General features: G+C 40.3%; 2 protein-coding genes and 1 long non-coding RNA gene across 3 annotated transcripts in view; 2 read left to right on the forward strand and 1 right to left on the reverse strand.

Annotated features, from left to right (window-relative positions):
• Positions 1-1,322: 1,322 nt before the first annotated feature.
• Positions 1,323-24,270, reverse strand: part of LOC129780495 (uncharacterized) — a 39,488-nt gene continuing 16,540 nt past the window's right edge. The window contains exon 2 of the mRNA XM_055788819.1: positions 1,323-1,826. Coding sequence (XP_055644794.1) covers positions 1,462-1,826 — 365 coding nt within the window. The 3' untranslated portion in view covers positions 1,323-1,461. The remainder of the gene's footprint in view (positions 1,827-24,270) is intronic.
• On the forward strand, positions 18,005-18,865 carry LOC129780497 (uncharacterized). The gene is made up of 3 exons (XR_008743942.1): positions 18,005-18,110; positions 18,254-18,566; positions 18,630-18,865. It is a non-coding gene; the product is annotated as an uncharacterized LOC129780497 (long non-coding RNA).
• LOC129780489 (zinc finger protein OZF-like) lies at positions 19,762-22,270 on the forward strand. The gene is made up of 5 exons (XM_055788810.1): positions 19,762-20,013; positions 20,095-21,178; positions 21,237-21,459; positions 21,529-21,590; positions 21,649-22,270. The coding sequence occupies exons 1-5, from the start codon at positions 19,870-19,872 to the stop codon at positions 21,777-21,779; spliced, it is 1,644 nt and encodes a 547-aa protein (XP_055644785.1). The 5' UTR covers positions 19,762-19,869; the 3' UTR covers positions 21,780-22,270.

Below are 24,270 nucleotides of genomic sequence, written 5' to 3' on the forward strand. Positions count from 1 at the left end.
CACAGAAAGCGCACGCAACATGAATAAGCAAGTCGTTGTTGATGGGTGTAAAGTCAGTTCTTCCGCCCTGCTAAAAAGCCCTGCCACCGAATGATTGTGGAATTCCTGGTACACTATGACATGACATTCAAATCCTCAAGTCGCGCTGACGACCTTCCCGTCCCTAATTCAACAGTCCAGTCTTCTGTCATCAATATATTCCGTCTGCTTTTTTTCCGCACCACGCCCTCCCAAACCATCAAGCTTCCATTGTCAAACAAGCAGAGTAATTGTTTACAACCGTTTTATTTTCTCATGAAAATGATAATTCGCACATTGCCCATCGACCGAATCAACGATGGGACCAATGGCCAAACGGTCGTCGTTCGCCCGCCCGCAAGAATGTGTGGGAATGGACACGAGCCGGTCGGACGTTGAATCAACGGTTTAACGCACAGAGGGAAAGAGCAAAAATCGATGTGAAAATGATGATGGTAATGCCGTGAAATGCAGGAAATAACACCTTTTGCATACCAAATGAAGAAGTAGACTCGCACCGATTCGGAGAATTTTGGGACTACTCTTATTTACGGCTGGGAAAGGCTAGAACTGATCCCACAAACAAGCCGCGTCAGAACAAATAAGCCTACAGAGTGGTTCAAATGTTTACTAGCATAGATGCATGGTTTTGTTAATTGATACCAATGATAGCGGCCAATGGAATTCCATGGTGGATTCAAGATTTGTCATAATTTAATCTACAGAGATTTAATCGATCAATTCCCCCATCGTGGGTTCTTGGGTTTTCTTCGATCTGCTTTTCAATCATACATAAGCGATTACACGCCTCGGGAAAGACCCGTTGATTATCCATTCCGGGTACTCATTTGGCCACTGTGAACACAATCCAAATCTGTTCCGCTGGGCAGAATCCTTCGCATGCTTCATAAACTAACGCCCAATGATGGGATCTTGATCTAGACTTATTTCGGATGGGAGAGAGAAAATCAATTAACGTCTCTTGCGGATGCTGTTCGCTGTGTGGTGTGTTGTGCCTCCAGCACGAAAAAAAACAGCGTGGTGATGATGATGGGAGCTATTGGTGCCGAGGTCACTCTCGGCCGTCATCTGAACCCAGAACCCAACTAAAGCTTTTACGGGACTGCCGGGCACTGCCTCCCAAGCCAGGCGAAGAAGGAAATCAAAACAAAAAAGAGCACAAATGAAACACAGGTTAATCAACTTCCATAGAATAGAAAATTAATTTATTATAAATATCAAGCAAAAGAAGCAGATGAACCGCGAACAGAGCGGAATAAATGTAAAAAGAAGAAAAAAGCTGACTAGAACAAATCCGAGCAAGACGGATACGAGGACCAGAGAGAAAAGAGGAAATCTTTGTTCTTCCATTTCTCCATCCATTTGGCCCCGGCACCATCACTGTTAACGTCTATAATTTTCCCCCAATCTTCTAAACCACCATCACTTAAGCTGGAACGGTTCGCAATTACCCAATCCAGCAGCAGCTTTCCATCTCGTCGGTTGCTTTGCGCACGGAGACTCCGTGAAGATACCCTCGAATGTGACCAGGCACCGTCGCAGATCGTTAATGTACTCGACGGCCCGCTTCAACGTTTTTACCTTTGAGACACGTTTGGCCGACAATCGGGTCGCGGGCACCATCTGGCGGAGTCTAGCGAAGGCCTCGTTCACGGCACGCACACGGACACGCTCTCGCTGGTTGCGTCGCTCGATAACGACTGGTTTTTTGCGTCGCGGCATGCTTTGGATGGTGGTGGTGGTGATTGTTGCAGACGATGGTGATGTTGCTGATGACGGCATGTTCGCTGGAAGATTTTAAAGAAAGAACAATATAGCTGAATGATAAATACTGCTTTTGGAATTATTAAATTGGAAATATGGAAAACATTTTCTGACGTAAGACTACGTTTTTTGATTTCTATATAGGGGGTTCACTCTTCGAAATTTATAAAATAAAGTATGTAACGAATCATTAAGAGATTTCAAACGCATATAGCGATCTATAGTTATGGACATCACCATCACCCTATAAATGCAACGTCAACAACACGTGGGCTCTTCCCCTGTTTCAACCCGACAAACAGCACCGAGGAAGAAGTCGACGGGGCATTCTTGGCAACAGCGTGGACAATCTTGCTGACAGCGAAACGAATGCGGTTTCCCTGACCCAGCAGGACAGTTGACACCGCACACCGACCAACGGCGACGGACGGAATCCCTGACGCAGCAATTGGACGGCTGTGCCCTGTTAGTCAGCAAGGTAGTAGGAACAGTAGGAATCAAGAAGAAACAAAAAACAATTTGAAAATACTAACGATTTCGTTATATTTGAGGTAAAAAATACACATGAAACGATTTCGTTATATTTTGAGGTAAAATACACATGAAATACGTTCGAATCAAATCTATCCAATCGAACTTTCGAAAATTAAACAATTCAAATGAAACGCCCTGCTAAAAAGCCCTGCCACCGCATGATTGTGGAATTCCTGGTACACTATGACATGACATTCAAATCCTCAAGTCGCGCTGACGACCTTCCCGTCTATAATCTAAGGAACTGGAGTTCCCTAGATGCTTGCTATGAAGGCAAGAGTTTTCGCTCGTCCTCTCTCGAGCGCTTCGTGATTAATCTAGGGAACTTATTTCCCTAGATGTCGGCAATTGAGGCCTGAGAATCACGGTTTAAATTTATTAAAGCCAGGGATCTATTTCCCTGGACTTGGTTGGTCTCTTATGGGCTAAGCCCCTTTGCGTGAACAAATCCCGGCTAGGGCAGCCACAAAACTTCAACCTCTTCCGGCTCCAGTGCGGTCCGGTGAAGCGAAGCAAATGGTCTGCTTTTCGGATTGGGATTTGTTCCTTTTGGTTATACCTTTTATAGCGTGGCGCCTGGTTGCCAACGCTTGGGTGTATCCGGATTCTGATGCGTGACGCCTGGTTGTCAACGCTTGGTGGATTTTCGGATCACGAATTGAACTTTGAACTACGAACTTTGATTTTGAACTAACGAATTAGACTTCTGATTTGAACTGTTTGATTTGAACTGTTTGATTTGAACTGTGAAATTGAACTGACTGAAACTTGAACTCCATTCCTAGGCCAGAATCCCGAGTATATATACCCAAGAATTCATTCCTAGGCGTTAAAACTATAAAGGAGAGAAGAGATCTCTCTTTCCTTCTCAGACAACCGAGCCCATATCGATTGTCTGCCTGCTATTTCCCTACATGTAATTACTACCCGCTTATCTCTGCGGACCTCTGTCGCTCTCGCTAGAGGGGTACAATTTAGAAAGTTTATTACTCATCGTCGGCTTAAAATGTTATTTTTGTTTATAGCCCTTCGTATATTCGATAATGGGCGAGGCCAGGCTTATTACCAGCAATAATCATCTTTCGCCTGGTGTCTTGTTGTCTTTGTGTATTCCAGGCGCCTTATCTGTCTATGCTGCCTGCTCACGGTCCCAAATGAACACGTGATTTCCTATCTTGTATGCCTGCGCTACACTATGAGTAATACGATCTATTCAGAGGATCGTGCGGGTCACAAATTTGTTTATTTATTTGTCCCTACTTTCTGGTGCGTCATGCACCGCTTGTCTGAAGCTATACAAAAGGAAAAGAAAAATAAAAAAGGGATGAATCACATGGCCGTATCTGGTGATTCATTGGGCTATAAATTTTCTATGCGCTCGTTTGCGCTTCAATAACATTATTTTGTTTATTGGCCGGCCTTGCTATCTAAATTGGGTCCGTAACATTCCGGCCCTGATAAATCTACTTGTTTGATTTATAAAATTCCTGAACGGACCCTATGCTACCTGTGTTACTTATATCTCTATTTGTTTACATGTTTTCGGAGCATCATTTATTTTACATTCATCCTTATATTCTAACAGAGTTTAAAAACACTTTTAAATTTCAATTCTTCGGCACGTTGCCTGGTTCCAACGGATGTCCTCTTCAATGCTCGGTCCTTGGAAACTTTCTTCATGTTGACTCTGGTACGAGTTATCTTCATTGACTGCAACTTTCGGATATTAGACAGCTTGTCCTCCTCAATGCTTGGTCCATGGATCATACATCTTAGCTCTGACGCGAGCTTACATCAGTTGGCTGCATCTTTCGGATATTGGTGCTCTGGTAGCGAGCACTGACGTCTTCTTCCTGATTAGTTGATGGCTGGATCATTTCCCTTGATAATGTCCAGTACTGCAATTTTAACTGCCGGTCGTTTCAGGACACCTTTCGCGGTTTGGATCTTTGCTTGGCGAACTTGCCCGTCGCTCGCCACAAACGTTTCGATGACTCGGCCATTTTCCTGGTGGTGCGTCGTCGTCCGTGATTAAGACGATGTCGTTGACTTTGATCGGTTCTACTTTCTGCGTATTTTTATTACGCTTTAACAGAGTTGGTAAGTACTCCTTCTTCCATCGGTTCCAAAACAACTTGGAATAATGTTGAATGCGTCTCCATTGCGCTGTGTCATACTGACTGGTCGTTGGTGCATACGGTGGGGCATACTCTCCTGCTCTTCCTATTAACGCGTGGAATGGCGTCAACACTTCATCGTCGATGCAGGAGACTGGTATGTGTGTCAACGGTCGAGAGTTGACTAAAAATTCCGCTTGGATGAATGCAGCTTGCAACGTTGCTGCTGATGGCTTGCTCCTACCCCAAACTTTCAGGATCTCTGCTAGTGCTACTTTGACGTTTCTTATTAATCTCTCCCAAGCGCCTCCAAAATGTGGTGCTGAAGGTGGGTTGAATCTCCACTGGATTTCCATTTTTGCTGCTTCATTTTTGCCCATCTTCTCGTTGATTTCATTGACTAGCGACTTTAACTCTCGCTCTGCTCCAACGAAGTTCGTTCCGTTGTCGCTGTAGATACTGGTGACCTTTCCTCTTCGGTTCTGGAAGTTCCTTAACACGACCATGAACGCATCAGTACTGAGATTTTCTGCCATCTCAATATGTACTGCTCTTGTTGAGAGACAGGTGAATATGACGCCCCATCTCTTCTCGAGCGATCTCTTTACCGCTACTTCGAAAGGTCCGAAGTAATCTACTCCGCAGTTTGTAAATGGAGGTATATGCGCTTCTGTGCGGAAATGTGGTAAATCTGCCATCATCGGCTCTACCGGAGTTGCACGTCGTATTTTGCACCTATTGCAATTCTTCTTGACGTTTGCTAATATTGTTCTTATATGCAGTATCCAATACTTCTGCCGTAATGCTGCTATGACGGTGTTTTCGCCGTGGTGGAAATATCTTTCGTGTGTTGCTTTCACGATCAAATATGTATATGGATGCTTTTGTGGGAGCAATATTGGCGTTCTTGTAGTCCATGGTACTGACATGGCTTTCTTCAAACGTCCTCCACTTCTCATTACCCCTGCCTCGTCTAGGAAGGGTGCGTAACTGACCAATGGTCCTGACGATATTGTTCCGCCATTGAATAAAGTTTCCATCTCTGTTGGAAATGCTTCCCATTGCATCTTTCTATAGAGCACGTTCTCAGCTCTTTGGTAGTCCTTGTACTCAATGTCTGGAATATATCCACGACGTAATCTTTCCTTTGTCCTGTTTAATACACAAAGGTTCTTCACCAATTTCCACCAATCTGAGTATTCCTTGTACTTATCGATGAAACTAAGTTTGCTTAGTTCTTCGTGAACTAGCACTGTTTCTCTCAACTCTTCGTCTGTTTCCTTCTCTTCAATGGAAGGCCATGACGATTCTGAGAGCTTTAGGAAATCAGGTCCCTCAAACCATTGTGATTTTCCTAGCTTTTCCTTTGTGCCTTCATCGGCTGGATTTTCATCTGTTGGCACCCATCGCCATTCATTTTTCCTGTTATCTTCCAGGATTTCACCTACTCGATGCATCACAAATACGCTTCTTCGTTTTGGACTCTTGATCCATGACAATACGGTCTGTGAATCACTCCAAAATGTTTTGCTGACGATTTTCAACCTCGTTTCATCTATTATCGTTTTGGTTAATCGGCTTCCTAACACGGCCGCTTGTAGCTCTAGGCGTGGTATGCTCAATGGTTTAACTGGTGCTACTCTAGACTTTGCTGATAGAAGTCTTACGTGTGGTGTGTTTCCAGATATACTTCTTACGTACACACATGCACAAAATGCTTTCTCAGAAGCATCTACAAAGGTGTGTAGTTCTACTTCACCTGTTCTTTCTTCGAGGATGTATCTTGGTATCGTTACGCTATCAGCAGATTCAATAATTTCTAACCAGTGTTGCCAGTCTGACTGCAACTTCTCGGGAATTTCGTCATCCCAATCTATATTTTCTATGTGCAGCCTTTGCATGAGGATTCTTCCATGCACAGTTATATTTGAGATGAGTCCAAGTGGATCGTAGACACTCATCACGAAAGCTAGTACCTCTCTCTTTGTTGGTAAACGTAGCATTTGTGTAACATCACTTCCTAGCTTGTCTAATTTGATTTGATAGCCGAGTGTGTCAGACGTGGTGTTCCAATATACACCAAGTACCTTTTCTGTCATTGAATCCTTTTCTTCGAACATTTTGATTCCGGAAATTTGTACACGTTCCGAGGGTAAACTTTGCAGAAGTTCTCTGCTGTTTGACACAAAGTTTCTGATGTGGAAACCCGCGTGATCGTGAATTTTCATAACATGTAGTACTATCTCTGCTGCCTTATCAAGCTCTTCGAAACTATCCAAATAATCGTCGACGTAGTGTTGCTTGATGATTGCTTCAGTCGCCACTGGACAATATTTTCTGAATTTTTCTGCGTTGTGGTTTTTAACCGCTTGTGCACATGATGGTGAACAGGTTGATCCGAATGTCATCACCTGCATTACGTATACATCAGGTTTCTTACTGCTATCACAATCTCTCCATAAGAATCTCTGAGCGTGTTGATCTTCAGCTCGGATTCGTACTTGGTGGAACATCTCTTTGATGTCTCCACATACAGCAATTGCTCCTTCTCGGAATCTTACTAAAACACCGAACAATGACGTAGTAGCATCCGGCCCTGATAACAGTTCCGTGTTGAACGATACACCTTGTGTCTTTGCCGCCGCATCGAAAACCAACCTTGGTTTAGGTGGCAACTTATTTTTGTTGTGCACAATAAAGTGTGGAAGATAATACACTCTTGATATCGGCTTCATAATTTCTTCCTCTGACAGTTTGCGGATGTAGCCTTTCTTCTCGTAATCCGCAAATGTTTCTATTGCCCATTTTTTCAACTCTGGGTCTTTTTTTAACGTTCTCTCACTCGTTGTCAGCCTCTTTGCTGCATTGTTGTAGCTATTTGGAAATTTCGTTTCCTCATCTTTCCATAGAAGTCCAACTTCGTATCTACCATCCTTGTATTTCATAGTACTTCTTAGAATTTGTTCAGCCTTTTCTTCTTCAGCTGATTTTGGTAGATTCTTGACTACCTTAACGCCGAAGTCTTCGGTGGAGAAATATTTCTGCAAAGCCTTGTTCATTTCATCTTCTTGCTGAATGACCATGATGTGTCCGCCTTGCACATTGGACGATATGTTGCCGAACATGAACCATCCAAGTTTGGTTCGTAGCGCTGTGGGCTCGTTCGGTTTTCTCATTCGCCTTTCGAATGGAATTAACAAGTGACTGTGACTCAGTCCAATTAATATCGTCGGGCGTATACTGCTGTAACTGCTCAACGGCAGATTCTTGAGGTATGGATACCTTTTCTCCATCACCTCCTTGTTGAAGCTTTGCTCTGGGAGTTGGAGATTCTTTATCGTTCTCACTCCTTTCATGACGTATTCTTTTTCATTGTTGCCGTTGATTCGTACCTGAACTCTACGGCTGTTTTGTTCGTTTCTCGTGACGTTCTGCGTCCACTTTAGCATTAACGGATCAATTCTTCCGTTGAGCCCTAACTTGTTCGCAATCTCCTCGTCTATTAGAGAGAGTGATGACCCCGCATCCAAGAAAGCGAACGTGTTGATGATTTTGTCATTATTTTTCAACGTCACAGGAACTATTTGGTAGAATACGTTGGATTTTGTTAGTTGTTGGTGATTGTGTATCTCACCATCTGCTTGTGTATCTGGACTATGCTGTCCTTCCGACTGATTTGAATCACTTGATTCTCTCTCATGAGATTTATGAATTAATGGATGATGTTTGAACTTACATCCATTAATTCCACATTGTTTTGCTCTTTTGCAGTCTCGCATCATATGGTTTGTAAATGCGAGACAGCTCAAGCATACCTTTGCCTTAAAGGCTAATTCATTTCGCTTTTCAGGCTTCATAGCCTTAAATCTGGTGCATTCGAGGAGTTTGTGGTTTCCCCGACATGCTTCACAATTGCGTTTTATTATTGTCGATCTATTTTCCTGATGCGTATTTACGTTAAATCGACGCTCAGGCCTCGTGTCTCGCGGCTGCGATCTGTTAATTTCTCGCGGCTGCGGTCTGCTTGTTTCTCGCGGCTGCGGCCTGCTGGTGCCATTCAGCAGTCTATTGGTTCTCGAATGAGGCTTCAGCCACTCATTGAGATCAGCTAAAGTCTTTGCCCCGTCGTACATTTCTTCAGTCCACTTCACCTGTAGACCGTAGGGCATTTTCCTTATGATCTCTTCCACCAATCGGTGGTCAATCAGGAATTCTTCTCTATCCATAAGAGAAACATTACAGACGAGATTATCCAGTGCTTCGGATATCTCGGTAATCAAATTCCGACTCTCCCTTTTGATATTGGTGAGTTCGGCTAGTAGTTCTTTATAGACTAGTTCGGGTCTTCCGAAATTATCTTCTAGTCTATCAATTATTTGGTCCATATTATTTGGATCCATCATTAACTGTCGGACGCTCCTCTCTGCGTTCCCGTACAGCACTGTTTGCAGGCGATTCAAATTTTCAAGCCTGTTAAATTGACCTTGTTTTGTGGTCTCATCAAAGGCCTTTTTAAATTTCGGCCATTCTCTGGCCGCACCTCCATATTTTGGCAAGCTCATGAGTGCTTGTCGCTTTAGGTAGACAGTCCATTCTGGCTCTGCCTCCTGATTTTGACCTTCGATGCTGTCATTATTGTGTGCTGAACTTGTACCTGGTTCAGCTTCGAATCTCGTTGTCCTCATGGACTTTACCAGAGCCTCCATTGCTGCTCTGTTCTCTTGCAAAATTTCTTGCAAGCTGTCTCCGGAAACTGATTGTCTGACTTTGACTTTCAGTTCCATCATTTCCCTTTCTGTGCTCATGCACTTAGGGCATACCCACCTTTCATCTTTCTTGGGTAGGTATGTGAGTCCCACACATGAAATGTGGAACCACCGATCGCATTCATCGCATGCGACCATGTCCTCTTTCTTGTCTTTGTCCGTACACAGACGGCAGTGCCCATTAGGGTTGGCTTTATATGCGTATGTAGCCATTTTAATTAACGTGATTCCTTCTTGAATACACGTGAGTTCAATTCAGATCTTTTTTGAGTGCTTAAATTTTCAAGTCTTATCTCTTTCTTATAAACGTGATTCCCTTTTGAATGCACGTGTGTTCAAATCAATTTCTATGAGTGCTTGAGTTCCAAGTCTTATCTCCTCTTACAACGTGATTCCCGTTTGAATACACGTGAGTTCAATTTCACTCTCTGGCGCGAGAGTTCAAATTTCAATTCTTGACTTCTTAGTCTTTTCAAAAAGGCGTGATTCTGAGCCTCCCGATTTACTCCTCTTGCGCGAGGGATCGTGGTTCTTTTCTTGGCGAAGGTGTGAGTTTTAAATCTCCTCTCTGGAGCCACCAAAATATAATCTAAGGAACTGGAGTTCCCTAGATGCTTGCTATGAAGGCAAGAGTTTTCGCTCGTCCTCTCTCGAGCGCTTCGTGATTAATCTAGGGAACTTATTTCCCTAGATGTCGGCAATTGAGGCCTGAGAATCACGGTTTAAATTTATTAAAGCCAGGGATCTATTTCCCTGGACTTGGTTGGTCTCTTATGGGCTAAGCCCCTTTGCGTGAACAAATCCCGGCTAGGGCAGCCACAAAACTTCAACCTCTTCCGGCTCCAGTGCGGTCCGGTGAAGCGAAGCAAATGGTCTGCTTTTCGGATTGGGATTTGTTCCTTTTGGTTATACCTTTTATAGCGTGGCGCCTGGTTGCCAACGCTTGGGTGTATCCGGATTCTGATGCGTGACGCCTGGTTGTCAACGCTTGGTGGATTTTCGGATCACGAATTGAACTTTGAACTACGAACTTTGATTTTGAACTAACGAATTAGACTTCTGATTTGAACTGTTTGATTTGAACTGTTTGATTTGAACTGTGAAATTGAACTGACTGAAACTTGAACTCCATTCCTAGGCCAGAATCCCGAGTATATATACCCAAGAATTCATTCCTAGGCGTTAAAACTATAAAGGAGAGAAGAGATCTCTCTTTCCTTCTCAGACAACCGAGCCCATATCGATTGTCTGCCTGCTATTTCCCTACATGTAATTACTACCCGCTTATCTCTGCGGACCTCTGTCGCTCTCGCTAGAGGGGTACAATTTAGAAAGTTTATTACTCATCGTCGGCTTAAAATGTTATTTTTGTTTATAGCCCTTCGTATATTCGATAATGGGCGAGGCCAGGCTTATTACCAGCAATAATCATCTTTCGCCTGGTGTCTTGTTGTCTTTGTGTATTCCAGGCGCCTTATCTGTCTATGCTGCCTGCTCACGGTCCCAAATGAACACGTGATTTCCTATCTTGTATGCCTGCGCTACACTATGAGTAATACGATCTATTCAGAGGATCGTGCGGGTCACAAATTTGTTTATTTATTTGTCCCTACTTTCTGGTGCGTCATGCACCGCTTGTCTGAAGCTATACAAAAGGAAAAGAAAAATAAAAAAGGGATGAATCACATGGCCGTATCTGGTGATTCATTGGGCTATAAATTTTCTATGCGCTCGTTTGCGCTTCAATAACATTATTTTGTTTATTGGCCGGCCTTGCTATCTAAATTGGGTCCGTAACACCGTCCCTAACTCAATAGTCCAGTCTTCTGTCATCAATATATTCCGTCTGCTTTTTTTCCGCACCACGCCCTCCCAAACCATCAAGCTTCCATTGTCAAACAAGCAGAGTAATTGTTTACAACCATTTTATTTTCTCATGAAAATGATAATTCGCACATTGCCCATCGACCGAATCAACGATGGGACCAATGGCCAAACGGTCGTCGTTCGCCCGCCCGCAAGAATGTGTGGGAATGGACACGAGCCGGTCGGACGTTGAATCAACGGTTTAACGCACAGAGGGAAAGAGCAAAAATCGATGTGAAAATGATGATGGTAATGCCGTGAAATGCAGGAAATAATACCTTTTGCATACCAAATGAAGAAGTAGACTCGCACCGATTCGGAGAATTTTGGGACTACTCTTATTTACAGTAGGAATCAAGAAGAAACAAAAAACAATTTGAAAATACTAACGATTTCGTTATATTTGAGGTAAAAAATACACATGAAACGATTTCGTTATATTTTGAGGTAAAATACACATGAAATACGTTCGAATCAAATCTATCCAATCGAACTTTCGAAAATTAAACAATTCAAATGAAACGTCTATTCTAGTTTTCTTATAAGTGAGTTTTTTCATCTGCCTACCAAACGCCACTTTTTTCTTGCGAATTCCGTTCGTTTGTTAAATCAGTATTCTCGTTTTTTGGATAATTCAAGCTCAAGTCGTATTGATTCTACTGCTCAATCTATCATAGAAGGAATTGAGTCATTGAGCATTATGAATATGAGTCATAATGATTATTAATATTCCATTTCGTTTCATTGTTGTGATGCGATGTAATTCCGGTCTCAAGAAGTCCTTGAATGATAATCGATGCCACCCTCCTAGTATTGGTATCATTTTCGCTGTACAATTGCCCATGTTGCCGCAGCCCGGAAGACACTCGCTTAAGATGTTCGTCACCCCGTCATATACAGAAGTTATTCACTAACTGGACTATCTTCAACTGGACTTATCTATAACTGGGCGTACGTTAGCCCAGTTAGCAAAGCAGTTATGTATCAATAATAGATGTCATCTTCAATTTGAAGTATAGCTTTTGCTGTTTTGCAGTCCAGTTAGCGAGTGAAATTCGATAATTGTATTGATTTTCCGGCCCAATTAACCCCTTCACGTATAACGTCGAACCACACTCGTTGCGATTAGACTGTGCCAGAACGTACAAAATCGAACCTCACTCGTGGTCTATCGATGTGAAATGGATACATGCTTCAGACGTGTGATGATGCGGGACTGCTACGATCGTAAGTAAGATGCACACACTCAACAGAGTATCGGGACGATTCAATGTGCTCGTGCTTGGGCCCTGATGTTGGAAATTAAATCATACGGCAAGGGGTTAATTACCGATCACTGCATGGGCGACACTCTCCTCGTTGCATCGATGAATCTTGCATGAAATTTGAGTGATGTATGAAATCTTGCATCTGATTTCTCATTAGATTCAAAAAAGGTCTTGCTAACTTTGATAGAACTTTGATAGAACGAACTATTACACACAATTTTATGTTGCATACAACATTCATAAGAACGAAAGAAAAGTTGAAAGAAAGAATGCATAATACATTATTAACCTCCGCATTCGCTTGCAAAACATTTGTTAAATTGCTCACTTGTTTAATTATTTCCACTGTTGATGCCTAAGGCGAAACAAATTTTGGATAAATTTGCCGTCTAATATTATATGGTCTAACATATATCGTAAGAACGATTATGCGTAATATGCATTTGAAAACTCTTAATAAAACGTTACATTTTTCGTATAGTGACCCCCCTATATAGAAATCAAAGACGTAGTCCTACGTCATAAAAATAAACAAAATGCATTGTTTGGAGAATGTTACAAATTAGGGAATAAAATCGAGAATAACGCCAAACAATCAAGCATTCTTTATCTGCACTTCAACGAATTTTATTGAATCATATTCAGATGATGGAGAGACTTTGCGAAGCAGATTGAGATTTTGGAAATTTTTATCATAAAACTTGTCACATTCCAGATCGAAATTTTGTTCTACAATTATGAAAGACACAAAATATAATGAGTATGCTTCGTGGGTTCCTTACAATCTAGAAATTTGTTTTCCATTTCTGAAAAAAACTGCACCCAACGATTTGCAACTAGCACGGATTCTTTGTTCCAACTTGTTATCTCATTTATTGTAATTCCTTGCATGATTGTCAACAGGAGGTTTTTTACTAATGCTAACTTTGAATCTCTATCCATTCAGGAATGGGTTTTAATACAACCCATTCATATTGTTGTGTTTCTCCTAGGCTAGCCTTCCATTTTTCAATGTAGTTCAACACGGTATCGTAGAAGTTTTCCACAGGTATTAAGAAATTTTCCTGTATTTAATCTGGATCAACTATACTTTCAAGAACACAAATGAAATCATCAAAAATAACAGCAATTTCAGAGGCAAATACATCGCATCTTTCAACAAAATCAATAAATGTTTGGAAAGGTCACTAACTGATCTCTGATAAAAAGCCTAACTATGGAGGAATGGAGCCGAATACTTCAAAAACACTAACACCTCTCAACGAACGGGCCAAGTGAGAGGTTTCGTGTGTTGCCATGCTCATGCAATTTATAATGATGTTCACCAACCAAAATCACAAATATTTTTCAATTGCTCTACAAGAACCGTATAAATATTAAAATATGTGTAAACTTCACAGCCAAACAATCGATTGTATATTGAAGACGGTTGTGTAAAATATGAGCAACGCATCCAATACCAATTATCTCTCAGTGAGGCTCAGCTTCAACTTTACGCCAAATATTGTTTTTATCAATTCGCTTGCAACCACCAAAAGTTCACAAACTCTTTCTCTGCGACTGTGCATAGGCATGGTACACAAATTACGTAACGCTAAAAAGGCGGTTTTTTGAACACTTTGGAATGCGGTTTGATGCGTTCGTACTAGTTCCTGTTGAGAAGTCATGTAATCTGGCACTGAAGGCGGAGTAATTAAATTTGGTTGTCTATTCCAATTGTCAAAAAGTGTTCTATATTATTTGGATGCGCCCTTCGCTTGTACTAAACACAAGGACGATGGAACCAAGCACGTTCGATGAAGAAATCAACGTGCCAAAAGCGGAAGAAAGGTGTTCGACAATGGATGAAGAAATATGATCATTGAAAAACTCGATTATGGCATCGCATGCGGATTGGATCGAAACGAAACGCATTCTTCGTTATCTCAAGTTCACTCAGTACTACGAGCTTCCACTGAGATCAGGACAATTGGCAATTGAAGTATTCGTGTTCCTGGATCGGTGACATGATAACGCGAAGGTCCAATTCCGAATATCTGGTCATGTTCGGGCATATTGAAGGATATGCCGAGCGAAGCTATCAACAACCAATTTTTATTGGCTACCTTCCATAGATATGGTGCAAAACAATTGTTTAGTGAATATAGACGAAATTGCTTTCTTCAAGTATGTTCAGGACTCTGGAAACTAAGCCTCACATAAAAGAAAGGAGTTCGAAGAAGAGAAAATGTGCCACACATAAATTTCCAATATTCACACACTTGATATAGTGAATGGGAAATCAAAGATGATGAATACGAAGTGGACAGAATGAATAGATAGGAACAGAAAATCGCAACTCTGAAATCTTTGACTCGATTATACAGTTTGTAAAAATATAATTTGCAAGTTAAGTGTAAGTTAATTAGTTATTATAAGTAAAGTGGAGTAAAAATCGTGATTTTTCAAGATTGTAATTGAAGTCTCAATTCAAATAATTTGATATTGCAGCGAAATTAGGAAAGAAAACAAATTGTAAAGCGGTTAGAGAGCTTAAATTTACTTGATACAAACCATCATGTTTATCATGCATTTTTGAGATAAAGTAAAATTGAATTTTTTTTAGTTTGATTATATACAGGATTCAATTATATACAGTAAAAAGAATTCGGAGATCGTATATAATCGCGCTCGTCCCGTATACGAAATATTTACATTTTAGTATTATGCAATTTTGACTGAAATGGAATGAAATAAATGTTGTCAAATAATATAATTCTATCGTTCAGAACCATCAAATTTGGCGAGGAGTCAAATTGAATTGTAATAAATTTTAGGGATATTTAGAAGTCAATTGGGGCCTTATGATTTCAAAAAACGGATTCGTTCATTGGTTATTACGGACAGAAATGTTACTTTTCGATAATATTTGCTAAATTAATTGATGGTTACAAAAATTAACAATTAAAAATCTATAATGGATAAAATGGTTCCGAGATTTTCTTGAAAATTAGTAGTTTTGTTCTTTATCGCAAAACATTTGACTCGTTTTTTTTTCATTTCCATTTTAGGATTGTCCAAAAAATCAACATTTTCCTCTTTTTTCCAAAAATGACTTTTTTCAAAAATTCATAACTTTTGAACTACTAGACCGATTCAGATGACTGACATATCAATACGTGCAGAAAATTTGAGTTCTGCTCTCGTTATTATTGAATGTATTCGTTTGTTATGGTTTTCATAGTCTCAGAACCAAAGGCGCTATATTTTTGATATATTTTCTGGCAGGCTGATTGACAACATTTGAAAACCCTTCTCCCACATACGCACAGTTATAAATTATGTCACTACTACATACATAAATATGCACGAGAGAAGCGAGGAAGTACAAATATCGCCAGCGTGAAGTGTTTTTGTTTGCACGCCAGCAACACGCCGAAACATCGCTCACGCCACGTCAGCCTGGTGTGAATACATCGGTAAGAACACATACGATTAATCGTATGTGTTACACGCCACGCTCAAGCCACGCTGACGCCCCGCTGCAATGAGAACATAGCCTCGTCATTGTCTTTTGAGAAGACGAAAAATAAGAAAATTTTCTTACCTTGACACAAAATAACGAAAAATTTCGGATTGTCGATCCTGATGATGTGTGAAAATTGTGAAATTGTTTTTATATTCTATAAGGACATTTCTATGCACCCGTTACAATTAATATACTCATTTTAATGATCATGTCAGTTGCGAACAGTACACTGGAGAAATAGTTTAGTAAAAGCAGCTACCAAATCTTTAGTAGCAAAAACATTGGTAAAATATACACATTTTTTGTAAATATTACTAAAATTGCGTAAAAAAGACGGGTGGGTAATGTCGGGGACATAACCGGAGTGACGTAGGACTATGCAAAGGGGACAACTTTTGTTAAATATATATTTTAAATATATTGTTTTATTTTCTTCACCTACGTGAATTCCTACCTATCTACCTGAAAAATGGATTAGTTTACTGTTTACTCTTTATGAACATGTTAATGGTTCTGAAAAGAACCTTTGGTGTTGTGTTTTTGTTATCACTCGATATTCCCATCTTGTTCGGCTAAACCTTCCTGTTTAGCGATTTGTTGTCACTCGCCACAGCTTTCACAGTTGGAAAATTTCTTCCCATCCAGCTTGTGACATATTTTACAGTAAATTACATTCAATGGCACGTCGCATTACCACCACTCAGTGCCGGATTGGAGGTAATTTTAACCTGTAATTGAACATTTGCGATGACAGTGGTACAGTGTCGACTTTCAATGTGGGATCATAATTTGGATCTCTATGTTTACAAAAATGTCCAACTAAATAAGTCACATTACATGTCCGTCCAATTAGCTAAATGTCGAACTAATTGTAGATTACTGTACTTTCAATCTGGAAACAATTTAAGAATTGGTGAAAATTGAATAATCAGGAAAGTCCCCAACTATCAATAAGCTCAGAACAACTGCCAAATTCACATACTCATCAAATCCTGGCAAACAAATTATGAAAATATCAATTTGTGTTTTATTATTATTTTGGATAATGTTTTAGAAAGCATTGAACTTTATTTCCTAAACTCTTTTTTGGAAGGTTTAATGGCCCTGAAAAGCGCCTTGTTTTATGGAATGGTTCCAATTTAGAATACTTAGTACTCGTGGTTTTGAAAAAAACTATTTCGAACGCCCTCGATGCCGCCTTGTTCTGGATTTGCCACCAAAGCAGTTTGTATAAAGAACAAACTTTTTTCTTCTGCTACCTGATGCCGTTTTGCGATTGCGTTTGCCACTCGCCATTCGCTGCAACTGCCTGTTGTCTTGATGTCCGCCGAACCGAATGTGTTATGTTCCGAATGCAGGTTTTCTTATCGTCGCGTGCAGCTTTGCCAGCCAACTCGATTACTCCGGCGGCCGAAACTATATAACGCCGGCTAGGTGGACTGGTACACAGGTACTAACGCGCTCGACCTAGCTACCTTTTCCGGTGCAATTGTAGGATACACCTACGGGAAATTGCAGACCACCACGGTTCGAGCGGGATTTTGCCTTTCCCTTCACTTTTCCTCCTTTACCATGTCCAGACATGGCTGCTTGTGTTGGTTTGTTGATGTGAGGTGATGCGAAACGATGTGGTGTACGGTTCGGATGAGAATGATCGTTACGGCAGCGGAGAGGGGATTTTTAAGCTGACTGGCTGGCTCGAGAATTACGCATGTGTGAGACTGCGACCAATGTTTCCCTCATTTTTTTCTTTTTCCTTTCCAATCGTGCTTCATTCTATTTCGCTGCTGCTCTGGTTGCCCGTTTTGGTCGGTACGATTTGAGGAGCACAAAATGGACCAATCAAAAATGGGCACATAGTGTATTTGGACAATGCTTGATATTTCACAATTATTCAATTATTTATCTCAAGAAAAATGAAATGTTATTGGTTATGATAGATGCGTAGATATATTTCCTATCAATTGATGCAAAAACCTTTGCGATCTATTGAGAAATGCTCGAGTTATAAGCGTTCCAAATCTTGCATTTTTTCCTACTTGTTCAGTGCCTAGATTTCCATTTCACCCCCTATATCTTCCGGTTAGACGTAGTCCTACGTCAAAAGATGTCAGACGCAATGAAAGTTCCTACCAGGAATTCGTATATTTTACTTCATACCATTAGTAAGTTTGTTTTTATTGTCATACCTAACAACTGTGATGTGCGCACTTTGTCTTTTGTCTTTTGGAGACGAAGCGATTCGGAGGTAAGCACTTTGTTTTTATTGAATTTAATTATGTATTCATCTCCCCCGAGAATTTGTTTTCATATTTTCGGCGGGGAAAATATCACAAGAAATTTTGATCCATATTAACATAATTGACCTAATACTTTTTTTTTCTTTTTTAGTTGGCCTTAAAATTATATGCAGTACAATCATTCATCATAAACAAATCGGAGATAAGTATTCGTTTTTTTACATCATTTACATCACGTCGGTCGGGAAACTATTTTCATATTCCCGCCAAGGATAAACATCAGTTATATTCTATACATTACAACACTATTGACCTTTTTCCTTGTCTTTACAGCTGGTATGATCCCAGACTCGTAATACTTGTTTACCAAAAACCATCCAAGCTATGGGATTGAATGTAACGGCGAGTTTGTCGCTAAGATTGGAATCTTTCTTCAACACATCATCGACCGTAAAAAACTTAAGGTGAACATACATAATTTATTGCATATTTAATATCATTAACATATGTATTTCTTTTCTTCATAGGGACACGAGAGAACAAAATACGGAAAATACGTGCTAATTCTACCGTCAATCTGCTAATCAGCTGCTAATCAGCTAATGCAAATCAGAGCGATGCAACAGGAAGAGGAACGGGAACTTGCTTTGGAAATGCTCATCAAATTGAGGTGGTTGAGGCTACGATTGAAATTTGCCTCTTGTACTCAGTTTATAGAATGATTCCAACGAGAATTATTGATGTTGTTTATAGAATAAGTTATTAGTATAATGTATTCTAAGTAAGTAGAATTAAACGCAATTAAATACAATTTTTTAAATTAAAAATAATTATTAAAAAATACTGTTAATATCACTGATGATTACCTCTCACAAATATGAAGCAAAATTTTCACTGTTATTGCACCAATGTTGGACCAACAATTTGTAGTTTGTTTGACATATGTGCCTACCATTCTTTTTTTGTAACATGTACCAATGATTAGTAGGGTAGAAAATGACTAGAGAATTGGTAACATGTACCAAAAAATTCGTCATATTTAATAAATTTTCCTCTCAGTGTATCAGATTGGTTCAAGTTTTTTTTCGTTCACATCCTGTTCATCGTATACATTGTATACATTGGCTAGTGTATTGGCGATCTAACGCAAAACATAAACGATCGGTGAGACATCTGGATTTTGTTTTTGAACTAAGAAAATGATGCTAATGTAACCTAAAACTCAAAAACAAATCACGTATATTTTACTTCCGGGCTTTCCAAAGTAGTTCTCACATGCAGAAATCATGCATTTTTCTACTTGTGTTTGATTGTGCTCTCGAATTTCCTTCTTTAATTCAACCATTGTCAACATTTTTATAGTTTTCACTACTGAAAGAGGTAAATAAACAACATGTTATATATAAAATTGCGCAGAATTAAACTTCTTACAAACTCATCGCAATCAAATAATCTTTTATGATTATAAAATTGTAATTTATGGAAAGAACTACAAACCTTCCATAAGCTCACATGGCAAAATTTAAAATCATCATCACTTTCACCGCAGCGCCGCCTAGGTGTAGATTTGTACGTTAGATCGCCAATACGGTCCCTAACTTTGGGCTTCATGGCAACCTATCTTCATCTGAAACCTACCATCCTCGAAAAATAATGCCAATTGAAAAGTAAACAAACATTGTGCATTTTGCGTGCTGGAGTAAAACAGTTGTATTTTTAGAGTATTATTCAACGAAAATTCACTGCAAATGTGGAATTATTCGAACGATGTCTCTGCCAGTTGGAGGAACATCATCGTGTTCGAGCATCTGTCGGATTTGTATGGAAAACAGCAATAATCTCGTGTCGGTGTTCGCCAAGCTCGAGAATGTCTTTATCGCTCAAATCATCACTGAGTGCACCTCTGTTCAGGTCAGTGCAAGGGTAAACAATTGGAGGGGAGCGGGAGGCTCGCTAGGATGGTTGTATGTTTTAATTTGTTTTTGATTCCAGATTACAGAGAATGATGGCCTTCCGGAGAGTATCTGTAAGCCATGCATGACGGAATTGAAGAGATTCCAGGAGTTTATCGGGAAAGCTCACAAAACGGATCGTGCTCTAAGGAGATTGTTCAAAAGTGAAATTAAGTTGGGAGGAAGCGAACAGAATCCAGACCAAAAATTAGAAAGCGAATATCAGTTTGCAATGGTTCTAGCGAGCAAATCAACGGTAGCCGAGGCCCAAGAGTCAGACAGTGATTTAAACGATGATGACGATGCTAACGAGAGCGACTGGTTGGGTCAGGATTCAGACGGTGGGACCAATTTTTCTCGTGTGGAAAAGCAACCGAAGGATACCGCTGTCGAGACTGAATCGATGGATGAATCAGAGCTTGAAACATTCAAAACTGTTGAACTAGATCTAAAAATGCTTTTATGCTGTTCTTGTTTTGCTCAGTTTGAGAATGAGGAACAATTAAACGTTCATAGTAAAGAAGCTCATGGCAACAGAATTCATATAAAAGCAATCAAAAAATACACTTGCAACTTATGCTTGCGAGGATATTCTTCGGCGATATCCTTGAGGGCTCACAACCGAAAAATGGAAACTGTAAATAAAGTCTATGAATGCAAAATATGTGGCCTAAGAGTATTGGAACAACAGAAAAAACGACAGCATGCTCAGAGCCATGTGAAAAAAGGGCAACCGAAACATGACAAGCATCAGCAGAGCGTGGAGGAACTTATCCAACAGCATGGTAGATTATGCTGTGCTCTCGGCTGTTTGGAGGCATTTGAAACAGATGAACAGTTGCTCGTTCATGCCCATTCAGTTCACAAGGCGAACAAAGTAGAAGCGACATTGGCGTATAACGAAGGAAAACCCGTTGAATGTCCCATCTGTTTCAAGCGCTTCAAAGATGATGAGTGTTTGAAGCGACATCTGCTGTTTAAGTACAAACCATCGAAAAATATTTGTACACTTTGTGGCGCAAGGTTTCCGAGTTTATCCTCTCTAACAATCCACGAGAGAAGTCACACCAAAGAGAAACCATTCGAGTGCGAAATTTGCTCCAAAGGATTTGGTGACAAGCAAAGTTAGGGTTCAAAGTTTGGAACAAATTGCAACCTATTCTCAATGTTTACGAATTTCAGGTCTAAAAAGGCATCATGTAAAACACACAAACGAAAAACCCTTTATGTGTTCCATCTGCGGGGTATCTTTCAAACGAAAGCGAGCGATGCAATCCCATATGATAATCCACGAGCCGGGTCAGTTGCCGTTCAAGTGCGAAATATGCGATAAACGCTTCCGCGTGAAGGCCAAAATGCTGTACCACATGCGAACGCACACCGGCGAGAAACCGTATCCCTGTCGGTGAGTACAGATATTGTTACTTTTTCTGTGGTAACTTGCTAAAAGACACTGAACAATTTTTACTTCTAGATATTGTGATAAATCGTTTGCGGATTTCTCCAACAGAATGAGACACGAGCTGTCTCATACCGGTGGGTATTCGTAGTTGAATCAGGTTTTTGCTCTATTTGTGGAATATTTTCGTTACAGGTGAAAAACCCTACAGATGTTCATATTGTCCAATGGGTTTCATCACTAGGCGATTCTTAATGGAACATGAGAAAATACACAGGCGAAATGAAGTCAAGCCATCTGAGACATGTTTTCCTGAGATTAGCTAATGAAAGTGACCACAAATAGTCTTCTTCAATGTCTCAACTTTAACTTACGTGTTTTCGAGAGGCTTTAAACTCTGCAGTTCATTCGCTTCTACCCCCGTCTCAACGTATTTTTACTTGAAAATATTGTACCAGCCCAAGTCGAAAGAAATCGGAAACTAAACCCGTAAATCCCGGCATATGTGTGATGCTAGTCATTCTACCACGGGAACCTTGTGCTCATAAATCTATGTGTTTTGTTTTTTATGTGTTTTTGGGTGTCCATATGTGACATTTATGTTCTAAAACAGAATGAATTCAAATAAAATTTCGATAGATAACTGTCACAGTGAGGATCGTAGACAAATTGTAAAAATTCATATTTGTCCCGCGTTTGATTGAAAGTGACCAAAGTATGGCTGTATAAATTAAACTATAACTCTGTATCGAAATTAATAGCGAATGCACTGCAGAGTTTAAAGCCTCTTAAAAATAAAGGAGAAGAAGTGTCGAAATAAGAATCGACTTTTGATTTGCGTTTTGGGTTGGGCCTAGTACTGTTCTGACTCATATTCCGAACGGTCTCAAATTCCTAACACTTCACTTCCGCATAACATCGTTTACAGGTATCGAAACAGTCTATAATTTACAATAATAAGCATTTGCAAAAAAGCGACACTCAAAACCAGTAGGAAACGTTTTTTAGCAAATGTTTTCATTATTTGGTTTGCTGTTCCCAGGTTGAGCGCTAGAAAAGGTAAGAATCTACTATAAATGGATGAACAAATAATCTTTAATTAAATAACAAAACCGGATTCCTGAGGTAAATCTATGGAAAAGGTACAAATTCGAAGGTCGAAAGGACGAAAAGTCTCCGAACTGCAACAAGGATGTATATCATTCCTGTAACCACCTTGTACGATAGGAAAAACTCGCTAGAAGATATGATCGCCGCAGGCCATCCAATCTATAAGATCAGGTGATGATCTTGCTGCTTTGTGTCATTGTGAACAAACAATGCTTCAATTTATATTCTAGTGTGTAGGTATTGGTGACTACCATACACCGCATGATTTTCATATGTGTGTGTGTGCAAGCGCTGAGCGTAAACGAATGTTTTCGTATTTTCAACTGTCAAGTTTCTATAAGACCAGTTACATTTTCCGTTGTTTTAGTTGTTTTGATCAATTTAATCTGGAAAATCCCGAATCGAAAAGTCCTCACGGAGAGAGAAAAGAGACAAATCGATGCATTTCACCAAGAAAATGTTGATATCAGAGAAATTTCTCGTCGGATTGGACGATCCCATCAAGTAGTGCTCAATTATTTGGCGAATCCTCAAGGATACTGTAAGATGAGAGCTCCATGTAAATCGAAGCTCTCTGACCGGGATATGCGGGAAATAGCTAGAAGAGGTTCGAATACCTCACAATCGCATGTGCAAATAAAGCATTATTTCAACTACTTACCTGCAATTCATCAAATTTTGGTGAAAATTCCTCACATAAAGAGGGCTTAAAAAGTTAAAACTCCTCATCTTACACCATCTCACCTCGGAAAACGTCTGAGTTTTGCCAAAGCTCACATGAACTGGTAGTGATTTCCAAAAGAATACATTTTGTTATATACCATAACGAAGAGTTCTTCAATGTATAGGTTATCTTCGCTGACGAAAACAGGTTCAACTTGGATGGTCCTGATGGTTTCAACGGGTACTGGTGTGATTTACGGAATAAGGAACAGTATTTTTCAACCAGGAATTTTGGTGGATGCTCGTGCATGGTTTGGGCGGGATTCTGCGCAACCGGAAAGCTCAAAATAGCTTTCACATTCAAGGATTACATACACGTTCTGGAATCCTCTCTCCTACCGTTTTTGCGTGGATATCGTCACCAAAAATTCACATTCCAGCAAAACAATGCTTCTATTCATACCAGCCAGTAAACTAAGCAATGGATTAAAGAACTTAATTTTTTGGATTGGCCGGCACGCTCTCTAGCCTTGAATCCTGTTGAAAATCTTAGGGGGATCCAAGGAGCTGGAATTGACAGGTGGTTCGTTTTCGACAGTATGAGGATAAGGCATGGAAGATGCGAGAGGGGATGAAAAATGACAGCGACTATTTTTGTTTATAAACAAACCAGGTCCAGTTTTTATGCTACATAGCGTTTTCTGCACACCAACAATCACCTACGCTGGATCGGTTTCAATCGAACTAGCTGTTGTGTCCCGCACGATCGGGTGAGTCTCCAGCTGAAGCAGCAGTCGTCGGGAAACGACATGCCTGGATATCCAAACCGTACCGTTGCGCGCACTCAATCGTAATGGGTCGTCAACGACTAATGTGATCAAAGCGAATGGAACTAGGAGCAGTACGGTACAAGCCCGCCGGTAGTGGCTCTTTCATATACCCACTAGCACAGCTCCCACAATCGCTGAATTGCCAATCCCAGCAGCAACGGCAACAACCCTCACGTCCCGTAAAACAGCAATGAAGACAATAACTTGCAGCAGT

Source organism: Toxorhynchites rutilus, chromosome 3 (genome assembly GCF_029784135.1).
Source record: "Toxorhynchites rutilus septentrionalis strain SRP chromosome 3, ASM2978413v1, whole genome shotgun sequence".
NCBI lineage: Eukaryota > Metazoa > Arthropoda > Insecta > Diptera > Culicidae > Toxorhynchites > Toxorhynchites rutilus.